The sequence below is a fragment of the Cervus elaphus genome, chromosome 12 (assembly GCF_910594005.1).
Source record: "Cervus elaphus chromosome 12, mCerEla1.1, whole genome shotgun sequence".
Taxonomy (NCBI): Eukaryota; Metazoa; Chordata; class Mammalia; order Artiodactyla; family Cervidae; genus Cervus; species Cervus elaphus.
This window is the reverse complement of record NC_057826.1, coordinates 62,995,115-63,007,505: the sequence shown is the minus strand read 5'-3', so window position 1 is coordinate 63,007,505 and position 12,391 is coordinate 62,995,115. Positions and strand designations below refer to the sequence as shown.

The window sequence follows — 12,391 nt, the reverse complement described above, 5'->3', positions numbered from 1 at the left end:
CAGCTCCTCCTTCCTCCTGTTTTCCCTGCCTGCTCCCCACTCCTTTTTCCTTAGCCTTCTGGGGAAGGGGGTAGCAGAGGATACCCAGAGGGGCTGTCACTGCCAGGGTTATCATCTCAGGTGAAGCAGGTTGCCAACTCCCTCCTAGATGGTGACCTCTCTCTCTGAACTAAGCCCCTCGAAGTCATGGGCCCTGATGGACTCTGCTTGCTGTGCATGTCCAGATGGGAAAGGGGAGAGGGGAAGAGAAGTTTCACGTGCATGGCCCCAGAGGAGCTGCTCAACTTGACTGGCTTCAGGGGGAAAGATAAGGAGAGATACCTGGGGAGCTTGCCCTCCTGGGTGTCCTGGTTAAGACCACTCTGCTGCAGGGACATCATCACTAAAGCTAACCATGCATGCTAAAAGCATCTCTGGGGCCTCAGAGGAAAGCTTTTATGTGTAATTTTGGAACTTGAGATTACAATCAACCCATCCTTGCTCCTTTCACCTCATAACTTCCCCCATGGTCTTCAGGGCAGTAATGTCTACAATAATGTTACCCCTTTTACAACTTTGGTTTGGTCACCCAGAGTGCCATCGAGAAATGACTGACCTTTGGGCATCCTCACAGCAATGGAGCAATAGCCATAGGACATCAGAAAACGTTTGGTGTTAGTGTTCATGACAGCGTCTGGAAGGATCCATCATAGGGGTCCTCCAAGCATTGGTGCTGGTGCAGACCAGAGCTGACATTCACCAAGCACCAACTGCATATTAAGGCCCTGTGCTGGGGGTAAAATATACATTGTGTTCAGTTACAACAGCGTTTACAAGGTAGGTGCTGTCAGGATCCCTCTTTTATAGATGAGGATAAAGATTCAGAAGTCCTTGTCTGAGGACACACAACTAATGAGTGGGGAAACTTGAACTGTAAACCATATTTGCTCTGAACCCGTGATTCTCGCCCTCAGCTCTCCGGTGCTGGACCTTTACACTCCATGGCCTGTGTGGCCCAGACCCACACTCGGGCCCCAAGTTGTGTGCCTGGTGGGGGTGCCCCATGGCCACACTCCCCGCCTCAGACTGCTAGCCACACTTGCTCTGAGATTCCCTACAGGTATCAGTTACTTGAACAAGACCCCTTGCTTGGAAAGCAGAGCAAGCCAAGGTATTTGGGGCCTGCTGGGAGCCAAAGCTGGGGAAGCACTCTCCATGGGTCTGTCCATTGGTGCTGCCCTAGAGGAACAGTATGGAAAGGCAAACGGGAACTCAAGAGTGCTCAGGAACTCTTACGCACTGAGAGACTTTGATTGCCCCTTGTTCTCTGCACCACTGACAGGAGCCTTGCCTTCCTCCTCTGGCTTTCTCCATGGGATGTATACCCCAACCAGTGCCACCACAGCATGGCAGCCGCTCTCCACCCTTTCACATTCTCCTCACTTGCACGAGCATGTCTGGCAAATACCCCTTCTATTTGGGCAGCATCTTAAATGCTTTCCCAGTACAATCACACATTCAGTATCTTGTGTGATCCCCACAAGAGCCCTATGAAAAGGGCAAAGCAGGTTTTATCACCCCCATTAATGGGCGAGTAAACCGAGGCCAGAGGATATTTTTCATGGGAGGGGCACGGCTGGGACTCCAGTCAAGTATTCTGACCCCACTCAGTGACCATGTAGATAGTTCTTCTCTCAATGTGTACTCTGCCAAGTCCTAGAGGTTCCTTGGAGAAGCCTCAATAGCTGCCATGGTGATGTGGGGGTGCCAAGGGAAAAGAGCTCTGCCCTCTTCATTAAGCAGAGAAGCCCTGTTTTTAGAGCTTCTGGGGAAATTTAATTTGAACGAGGTTTCCATTTGAAAAAAAAAAATCTACCAAATACTTGAAAATCACTGCACTATACCATGCTGCTTTTAGGATTCTCAGCATTGTCGCGTGTACTAACTACCATGTTTAATCCTCATAACTCTACAAGGAGGTAAGAAACTTGGGTCCAGAGAGACCGAGCATCTTTCCCCAAGTCACACAGCTTGTTAGTTGCAGAGATGGAGCTTGAACAGAGGTTCAAGAAGACCCAGCTCTGCTCTTCCCCTCCTTACTGGACAAAGCTGCTCCAGGAGAGAGGTTGCCTCATGTGCCCACTCAGCCAGTAATCCTTGTTTCCTTCCTGCCCCCTCCCCTTTCCCCTCTTCTCTCCAGCCCATCATCTTCGTTTCAGACAGAGCAAACAGCAATAAGGAGCTGGGTGTGGACCAGGAAACAGAGGAGGGCAAAGACAAAGCAAGCCCTGATAAGGAAGCGAAATCCCCACAGGTTTCTGAGCATGTGCATGAGTGGGGTGGCCTGTACACAGCCAAGGCCTATGTTCAAGGAGTGCATGGGGGTTGGAGGGGCCATAGGGGTGGGGTGTCCCTTTAACATCTAGAGGTTTAGGTTTGTCCCACTGACATTTTCCCTCATCAAATTCTCCTAAAATTTGGGGTGTTGCTTGGATGAATGTCTTGGGATTGGCTGCCACGCCAAGCTGGTCCTGGGAAGGACAGGCTGAGCTTCCCTGCTGAAGCCCATCCAGCCAGGAGGATGAGAGAAGAGGGATGCAAAGCCTGTGACAGACACAGCTTGAGACAGAACAGCTTGTTTCCTGGTGTCATTAACAATGGGGAAGATAAAGAATAGTAGTGGGAAGGGGGGGTGACACCGGAAGTGGAGTCCTCCAGAGCTCAGGGGACAGTGTTAGACTGGAGTGAGGACAGGGGGTCATATAAAGCATACAGGAGGTGAGACTGACAGGCCAGATTCCAGATAAACCCAGGGACATCTCCCCTGTGATGCCCATGCAGCAGCGTGGGGAGGGGAGGAGGGTCCTCTGAGGATTTGGCCTTGATGGCAGAAACGGCTGGAGGTATCAGATTGGCCTGGCCCGCTTTGTCCTGCTGGGGCTGGTTTGGTTGGGACGGTCAGGCTGTAAAAGGAGGAGAGGGCTCTAGCTGGTGGGGATGGGGGAAGAGGACCAAGGCGGCTGTCTACGTGTCTGCACAGCTGATATACCTCCTCTGGCGAGGCTGGGGAGGTACGGAGTGAAGGGTCATTGGGACCTAGATGATTCTCACTCCAGATCAGTAGGTTCAACCAAGAAAGAAGAGCATCAACTCTGTACCCAGTTCCTGCTGCCACCTACGGCTGGTTTAGTCACCCTGGCTCCTTCAGCCCAGAAGGAACTTTCCTCTCAGGTTTGTCCATCTCCCTGGTCCCCACCGAGCAGTTTTCCTTTGTGCCTCCACAGCCAGAGCCCAGCAACACTGACCAGGAAAGTGAGGAACAGCGGCAGTTCCGGAATATTTTCAGGCAGATAGCAGGCGACGTGAGTACCTCCAACTCTGACTCACTCGGACATCCTCTCCTTGATGAATTGCTCAATTTGCCAGTTATTTCATGATCGTTCAGTGGAGGTCATTTTGGTTTTTGGTGGAAACGGGGTATATGAGTGTAGCACAGAAATCCGCAAGTGAAGTCCTTTGAGTTCTAGACCAACACACCCACTGGGTGGCTCTGAGCTGCCCACTGCTTTCTAGACAGCTGAAGGTACAGTGTCTTCATCAGAAAAGCCCCAGCTTCCCCATGACAGAACAGCCCTGTCATGGACTATACAAGCATGGATGGCCAGGATTTGATTTGCAAAGACTATGCTCCATCAGCTGCTGCACTCTTGAACCATGACTTTCTTCCCCTTTCCTCCTCAGGACATGGAGATCTGTGCAGATGAGCTCAAGAACGTCCTTAACAGAGTTGTGAACAAACGTGAGCAGCTTAATTCTGCAAGGGCAGGTGGGCAGTGGGGGTGGTGTGTGTCCAGCTATCTGAAGGCAGCTCCTCACTCTTCTCCATACCTCTCAGATAAGGACCTGAAGACACAAGGCTTCACGCTGGAGTCCTGCCGTAGCATGATCGCTCTCATGGATGTATCCTTCCTGCCACCCTTTCCCAGCCCTGTCGGCAGCCCCTATGTAGTCTTCTGGGGCTAGGGCAACAGTGAGGGGGGCCCAGTCAAGCACAGGGGCCCAAATTCATGCTCAAGCAAAGATTTAAGGAGGCCCTGCGCTAAACTTCCTGGCTGCTGGTCTTTAAGGAGCTGTTGGAGGAAGCACAGTCGGGAGAACACTGGCCCCTGCTCTCAACCTCAGGCCTGAGATTCTGAGGCCCTACCCAAAAAGAGTGGTCCTTGGAGAAACGTTTCCTGGGTTCTAGAGCAGGCACTGATTCTGACTAGGGAAGCATGGAGGGGGGTGTTAAAACACTAGGTCAGGGCAAGGGTGGATATCCTGGGCAAAGCCCTCCTATAGAGGACCTTCCTTGCACAGCCCCCCAGAAGGTCTGCTCCCAAGACAGGATTTTGCTATGTGCCCTGTAGCCCTGACCTCCTTCCTCCAGACAGATGGCTCTGGGAGACTGAACCTGCAAGAGTTTCATCACCTCTGGAAGAAGATTAAGACGTGGCAGGTGGGATGAGAGAAAGAGGGTGGGAGTGAGGAAGGGACTGATTCAGAGGTTGAGTGTGTGACCTCTGTCTTCAAATTTTCTATTGCCAGAAAATTTTCAAACACTATGACACAGACCAATCCGGCACCATCAACAGCTACGAGATGCGCAATGCAGTCAATGATGCAGGTATGGGGAAGAAGTGGAGTGGCCAGGATGCGGATGGGAGGTGGTAGGAGCGGGGATGAGAGGGGCGGACTGGGCCACTGGGGCCCTACCAGAGAAAGGGATGAGAAGGAGCTTCTTGTTCTCCTCTCCTAGGCCATAGCATGACCAGGAGGTCCTAAGGGGAAAGCAAGCAGGCCTGAGGACTCACCCCTATCTCCTCCTCTCCTGTGCTCTCCCCCACAGGCTTCCACCTCAACAACCAGCTCTACGATATCATTACCATGCGCTATGCAGACAAGCACATGAACATTGACTTCGACAGTTTCATCTGCTGCTTTGTCAGGCTGGAGGGCATGTTCAGTAAGTGGACAGCTACCCTTCTGCTCTCTTGTGCCTCCCTGCTCCCTCTCCGGTGGTGGAGGGAATCTCCACTAACTGACCTCACTATATGACCCTGGACAAATCCCAGTCTACTGTTCAGGCTGAACAAAGGTGGAGGCCCTCTTTAGGCTCAGAATGGGATAGCAAAGGACAGTTATTGGTGATACTTTGGCCTATTTTGGTGCTGAAGGGCAGCATCGGGCACATGGTCCTCTTAAGAAAAGATGAAGTGGTTGGGGGTGGGGGGTGGGGGGAGTGCCTTTAACTGGCCTCTGGTCTGTGCATTCTTCCGAGCAGGAGCTTTCAATGCATTTGACAAGGATGGGGACGGTATCATCAAACTCAACGTTCTCGAGGTAAAGCCTAACAGAAACAGTACACTCCCCCTGCACTTTAAAATTTGAGGTGGAGGGATGGGATGATAAAGGGAAGCTCAGAGCTCAGCAGGATGTGGTCATGGGGAACGCGTATTAGGGGAAGGCTCTAAGGAAGCCTCAGTTATGGCTTTATGCTGGAAAATCTGTACTTTCTAGAGGAGATCTGTGGGAAGGATGCTTCTCAGGAAATCTTCCCAGTGTCTGGCATGCTGGGACTGGCCTTTTCTTCTACTCTTTAAATCTCTAGGGCTTGGCTCTCTTGTTTTATGTGCATTCTGATCTTGGGACTTCCTCTTGCAGTGGCTGCAGCTCACCATGTATGCCTGAACCAAGCTGGCTGCATCCAAGGCATGGAGGATCACTCAGGATTTCAACTTCATCCAACAGAGCTAAAGTCACTTACCTCAAAGGACACTGTTGCTGTACCCCCAGGAAGCCTCCAGGCACCTCATCAGTCTAGTTCCTCCTCTACTCACTTCCCTCCCAGCCTTAGGGCATCTATCCATTTGTCAGGCCCAGCCTGGCCCTTCAGTTAAGGAATGGGGAAGGGAGAGCTGTGTTGTCCCTGTGCCACATGGAGCCAAGTGCCTCTGTCTGCTTCGGCTAGCCACAGGCCAGTGAGAGCTTTGCTTGGAGTCTGATGGCCTCAGCTCTGACGACAAGTACTCTCCTTAGATGCTCGCAGCTGTTTGCAGAAGCATTTGCCAATGGCACTCAGTACTTCCTGGTGCTAGAACCCCCACCCCACGTCCGCCCCATCATCTCTATGTTCTCCCACCAGTGGGACAGCAGCCCAATGAGCACTTGGTTCTGCCTGATTGTTTCAGGATGGGCCTGCGCTGGAGTAAACTAGTTCAGTGAAAAGAGGTTTGGACACTTTGGGTTATCTGACTCATAAGTTAGGTTGCATTCTGAAAAAAGTTCATCTAAATAAAGGCATATGTTTTGCTGGTTTGATTGTGTTTTGTTTTCTCACATTGAGAGCTACAGCAAGACTGAGTAGCTCCAATCTCACCCATCAGGTATAGAGCTCTAGTTTCAGAATACAGCAATGGAAAATACACACACCCACACAAACACAAATCCCAAACCCCACTTTAATCAAGCCTTTTTGCTATTTCTTGAGCACAGGAATCACTCAAATACTTTCCAAGATACACCAGGAAAGGAAGGGGAATAGCTGTTGGTGTCTAGATCAAGACAAAATGGGTCACTATTAACTGGAAGCGCAAGTTAGCGGACTGTAAGGGCGCAGAGCTCCTCTACTAACACTGACCTACTGTATGACCTTAGACAAACCCTTAAATGAAGGTGTTTGCTCTGCTTATCTGGACCATGATCTATAACCATCTTGCATTTTCCACCCAATTTCCTTCTTGATCTCTATATCAACATGGAAAAGGGTTGGCCGTGAATATGTAGATAAGGTAACAAAAATAAACAATTAGTAAAAGTTCTTTATTTTCCTCTTATATTTGCTTTATATGTTGCTTTACAAAGTTAGGAAGTTCACAGCTTTATACCAAAATGTTAAGAAGGCTAAGCTATTTGCTTATAAACATTTTGCAGTCAAATGTCATTTGATTTCAGTCTTCTAACCCATATTCAATTAAAAAAAAAAAAAAAATCAAGACACCAAGGGCACTGGCGCAGCTCGAGGGCATGCACTTCTCTGAAGCAGGAGGAAAGATCCTCAATAGCCTTTCCTCCTTGCTTCCTTCTCCCCCAATTCAACTGGGCTACTGCTGTGAATTCAGAGGAAATCTGGGAAATGTGAGTCACCATGAGACCCGGCAGGGCCACAGAGTTGGGGGTTGGAAGTGAGGTTAGCGGTTACTGTCTGATTAGTAGCAGGTTTGGTTTAATCAAGATCTCACATCCACTGATGTATGGAACGCAGTATAGCCCAAACCACCTACACCACAGCTTGTTTCTGACCATCAATCAGACAGCATCTCTGAAATCCTCGGGATCCTGAGGATTTGCAGCTGGGATAAAATCACTGTTGTTAACAACATGGCAGGCATGGCCTTAACAGTTTTTAGGAGCTCTCCTTTAGGTAACAGGTACAAAATTTATAAGTCAGCATATATAAACTGCAAACCAGAGGGGATGTGCTATTTAAATCCCACTTCACAATATAGTTTGATTTCCCCTCAAATGGAACTCTTCCATAAGATATACCATTACCATTCCGCTAAGTATTGTACACCTACTCCCACCAAATCATCCACATTCCTAGTCACTAAAGTTGTCCACTGTATCATCTACTAAAAAGAGAAAAACAAAAAACCCTTTGTTAGGCAAATAATCACTTAAATAGCAATAATGTTGCCTACAAATTATAGGTAGGTCAGGAGCTAAACACTCAACTTCTGAGGCAGAAAAACAAATTCTCCACAAAAGCAGGAGTGCAGTAACAATGACGTTCTCTCAAATTCAAGTAACATCAGGTCAGGACAACCCTTTGTTTGTATTGTGTTTAACTGCTTTATACTGAGTCGAGTAGCATGCCAAAATTTTGAACCTGATTAAAAACTTCATGATAAAATTTGAAGTCACTGATTATTTCATCAGAACAAACTGCCATTAAAATGCTAGCATATACACAGAAAAGGATTTATGCTATGGTTTTCTTGGCTTCTGTTGTCAGAAGTAAACACAAGTAATTAAAATTAACATTCGATTCCTTAGAAGAAATGAGTTGTGTTTTGTCACGTCATGTAACAATTTCCTTCCTCCACTGAGTATGAAATATCAGCGCCAACACAAACCCCTGAACCACTGCTCTAATCTGAGAGGGAAGAGAAGGCCAGAATCAGCCAAGACATTATAGAAGACTTAAAAAAAAGACTTCTGCATAACTTTGAAGACACTTAAAATAACACACAACCATAAGCAGCCAAGATGCTTATGGTGCCTTTATTTCTAAACAGATGGCTACAACAGTGCATTTAGGGCAATACACTAACCTAACCTGGTGTTAAGTGAGTTTTACACATTCTTGAAACAAAGACATTATTGCTACAGCTTCAAAGAAAATTCCTGTGAAATGGGGAGAAGTATCATTAAGTATAGGTGCCCACACACATACACACGTACAGGAAACATCCATAAGTGCACACATAAAGGCAGATAGACTGTGCATGATTCTATCAAAGTTAAGCTCAAATCAGTTTTTACTGATTCTATCAATCTGTTCGTACCTACAACAGTTCCCCACGACTGCCCAACACCTCACATATCCCCTTCCTGCTGTACAAAGGCTCCACCACTCTCATCTTTTCAGACATGTCCTCAGGCAGAACAGAAGGGCACCTATGCAACAGAGTATGCAAGACTTTTCTCAGCACACTGCTCAGCCAGTGTGGGAATGTGGGTTCACTATAGTCCAAAGGAAATGCCAGGTTTAGCAATAAATCCAAATGTACTTTCCTAGGAGTCACCATTCCCAAACCCACAGAACAGCTTAGCTTCTCTGGTCACGTGTACAGGAAATCAGGTAAGAGAAGGGAATGCTTGTTCTCAGACAGAAACAGCACTCATAAACTTTATGCAAAAAGATCTTCTCTGCTCTCTCAAATATCATGCAAATCTCAGTAATGCGGTCAACACAAGAGTCCTGCTGTTCATAAGGACAGAAGTAAATAATTCATGGGGCCATTCATCATCTAGATGTATCTCCCAGATTAGTTCTTTTTTTTTTTTCCAGATTAGTTCTTTCTTTCTTTCTTTATTTATTTTGGATCCAGTAGGAACCACCAGAGGCTTTCCTGGGAAAAAAGAACAGCTACTTAGTCTTACACTCAATTCCAGGGGTTCTGAATACCCTCATGAAACCTATCCATGAACTCCAGGTGAAGTTCCCCTGCCCGAGAGCCTGAGTAAAGACATGGGAGAAGAAGCATGTACACTAAGGTAGGTGGAGATAAACCTGGCTGCTCTCCTCTAGGAAAGAGTGGGCATCACATCCGGAACTTGGTATGTGGCACTTGGCTCTTCTCTCCTCTCCTCCCTCTCTCTGTAGAATCTTTCAGAGTTTTGACGATCACAGAAACAAAAGGCTAGAAAGTAACACCTCTATGGCTACGCTTAAGAGTCCAGAGAGAATTCAAAAACAAAGCGGTGTCAAGAAGGCTTTGTTAATTTGGCTGCTCTTGAAGGATAGGGAGAGTCTTTTTCCCTTCACCCCACTCCACCCTTCCTTCTCAGCTTAGTGGGGGAGGTGAAGGCAATACACTGGTCTTTAAGAAGTCTGCTTGAGGCCTTAAAAACTATATTCAGATGCTTTATCCTGATCCCCCCATTTGTGTACTGTGGGTGGGTGGAAAATACCTCATGAGCCCAGAGGAACTATATGATGGCTGCTGTCAGTCTAGGCACAACCAGAGAATGGGAGAGGGGTTGGCAATGAACCAAACTAAAAGGTTTCAAACCCACTGCCCACTTGGAGAGTCAGAACCTGGAAAGACAAAGGCTACACCTCCAGTTCAAACAGCCTGCCAATACCTGCAGGGAGTACCCAGGTCTAACAGTGAGATCTCCAAGTAGATGGCAGGTCTGTGCATTGCCTTGAACCAAGGACTTAATCAAAATCTGTGGAGGTTCAATAGGAATTATTGTCTGCAAGGACTTGTCATTATGTGATCTGCTGTCTGAGCTCCTAAAATAAAATCAGCAGAGCAGCTACTCCAGCTGTTAAAAATCTCTTGTGTCCCTTTAGCATTGAAAGCCAGCTCTGTCCATCTAAGAAGAGAATATTGAAACACATTGTACATAATTGTTAAGAAAGGAAAATAGTTGCTTCCAATTAAAATACCCAGTGGTCAGAATTAACTGATTGCAATAATTACAGAGAAATTAAGACTGATCCTAAAAACCTAACATTTGAACAAATTTGTATTTAAATGCGTGACTATTGGTTTAAACCATCATTAAGAACAGAAACTAAAAATTACAAACTGAAATCAATAAAATACATGTGTGATTAGGGTCAAACTGGGTAACCAATTAAGATCTGTGTCTTTAATAAACATCTGGAGAACACCAGTAGCATAAATTACTATATGCCATGCTGTCCCAGAAGAGTATGGTTCCTTAAACATCTGTTTAAATCTCACAAACCTCCAGCAAAAACTCAGAAGTATAACCTATCATCCCATAGAGCTGCCCAGACTTATGCTAGTAGTAAGCCTGGCTAGTAACCACTTTCTCCTTCCCTGATTCACTGGGGAAAGGAGGACACTGGCCTGTGTAAGGGGCCAATGTGATATTAGTTCAACTAAAGACTTCCCAACATGGGAGGCAAAAAACTTCATGAATCAATTTTGCTGTCATCCTCAGCATGGTGTTCAATGTGTCCTGCAGCATCCTAGAAATAAAGGGAAAAGGACCCATGAGAGAAAGGTTGGTAGTAGGTCAAAAGAAAGTCAAAGCCACGGAGAGCTTCCCAGAGCTTCCCATAGATCTGTGATCTATGAAAGGCAGTTAGGACCCATCACTCTTAATTCACATGGAACTGTGCACTTGAGTTCTTAACACAAGAATGCTGTAATAAACCTCTAGGTTCAGTTACTGGATTGGAACAAGTGAAAACATTCTCTGTAGGCACTTTCTCAGAAATTACCTAATTCTTCACTTGAAATCTCATTAAGCTATCTCTCAAATCTGTGAATAATATTAATAATAAAAAGAAAAATCCTTACACTCTCCCTGTTTACTGCAAGTCTGAACATTCTAATAAGGCAGAAAAGGTTTACCGAACCCTGCTCTGAGCAGTCAAATGACCCCGGGTTGACCTCAATCCCACTGATATACCTGTTTGGATCCTTTCTTAGCAGTAAAAAAAGCATCACAGTTCTTCCAGCGACATTTCAGAGTTTGAAAGTTTGGATTTGTATGGTCAGTCAGCAAATGTTGTTTTAAATGATCTACAACACCAAATATCAGAGAGCAGCCATGCCACTAGAGAGAGAGAGATTGGAAAGGGTAAGTTATAAAGAGTACGGGAAACATGCAATGACAATATTCCTCGTTGTATCCTATGAGTATGCCCCTATTCTTTATTCTTGGCTGGCAAATTCAACAAAGCCAGAGGCAACCAAATTAATCATGAATTTATTCAGAAACTTTGAAAAGACTGGGAAGTCTTTTGATAGTTCAGTATTTTGAGAAGGCAAAGCACTAATGTAGCCATTACGTCTTTAAATAATGAAGCTGTTAGCAAATACTGACAGACAGATTAAATAAAATTCAATTTAAACTATACTTATCCTTCTTTAAAAGATTTATTTTTAACTGAAGGGTAATCGCCTTACAATATCCTGCTGGTTCTGCCATATGTCAATATGAATTAGCCACAGGTATACCCCTCCTGGACCTCCCTCCCACCTCCCCCTCCATCCCAGCCCTCCAGGTTGTCAGTGTGGTAAATCGTAACAATTCTTCACCTTGCCATCATAAAAAGAGCTTCTCAGCCCATTTATTTAAAAAGACAAAGAGCTTCCCTGTAATACTGGAGTTATTTTTAACAATTCTAAGAATTGTTGGCTTGTAAACTTGAAAACACAAATGTTTGATAAAGAAAACTACATTTGTGGAAATACTGGCAGAAAACTGCCAAGGAAGCCTGTCTTTACTCACAATTTTTATCACCTGAATCACAGTCTTGTGATCTTTTTTTTTTTTAACTGTATTATAAATGTGGCTATATTTCAATTGTTAGTCAGAAAGCATAAAGACCCTTGTTTTGGCTTTTTTTCCTCACAGGCTTTTAAGAAATGATTCTAACATGTTCATTTCTAAAAAGTAATGCCATTTTGAATATTCCTTCTGTAAACACTGTTTCATACCCCCAGCTTTAAAACCAGAAGGTATTTTCCTCATTTTTCTAGATAAGTTAAGTCTATTTGTATGTTTTGGATACTGTTTTACTAGATTTTGCCTCTCTTCACTAAGAACACTAAAAATCAAAAATAGTGATGTATAAAAAGTTGAAAAGTAATTAGGC

General features: G+C 45.6%; 2 protein-coding genes across 7 annotated transcripts in view; one reads left to right on the top strand and one right to left on the bottom strand.

Moving 5' to 3' along the window:
• CAPN3 (calpain 3) overlaps nt 1–6,334 on the top strand; it is a 49,551-nt gene extending 43,217 nt beyond the window's left edge. For 2 of the 3 annotated variants that reach the window (XM_043919140.1, XM_043919139.1), the window contains 9 exons: nt 2,180–2,293; nt 3,264–3,341; nt 3,721–3,778; nt 3,875–3,939; nt 4,409–4,477; nt 4,567–4,645; nt 4,868–4,984; nt 5,303–5,361; nt 5,683–6,334. In XM_043919140.1, coding sequence (XP_043775075.1) covers nt 2,180–2,293; nt 3,264–3,341; nt 3,721–3,778; nt 3,875–3,939; nt 4,409–4,477; nt 4,567–4,645; nt 4,868–4,984; nt 5,303–5,361; nt 5,683–5,709 — 666 coding nt within the window. In that variant the 3' untranslated portion in view covers nt 5,710–6,334. The remainder of the gene's footprint in view (nt 1–2,179; nt 2,294–3,263; nt 3,342–3,720; nt 3,779–3,874; nt 3,940–4,408; nt 4,478–4,566; nt 4,646–4,867; nt 4,985–5,302; nt 5,362–5,682) is intronic. The other variant, XM_043919141.1, reaches the window with a different exon arrangement.
• Nucleotides 6,335–6,821: 487 nt separating this feature from the next.
• Nucleotides 6,822–12,391, bottom strand: part of ZNF106 (zinc finger protein 106) — a 56,345-nt gene continuing 50,775 nt past the window's right edge. For all 4 annotated transcript variants that reach the window (XM_043919134.1, XM_043919135.1, XM_043919136.1 and 1 more), the window contains 2 exons: nt 11,200–11,346; nt 6,822–10,753 (listed from right to left, as the gene is read on the bottom strand). In XM_043919134.1, the coding sequence (XP_043775069.1) occupies nt 10,697–10,753; nt 11,200–11,346 (204 nt within the window). In that variant the 3' untranslated portion in view covers nt 6,822–10,696. The remainder of the gene's footprint in view (nt 10,754–11,199; nt 11,347–12,391) is intronic.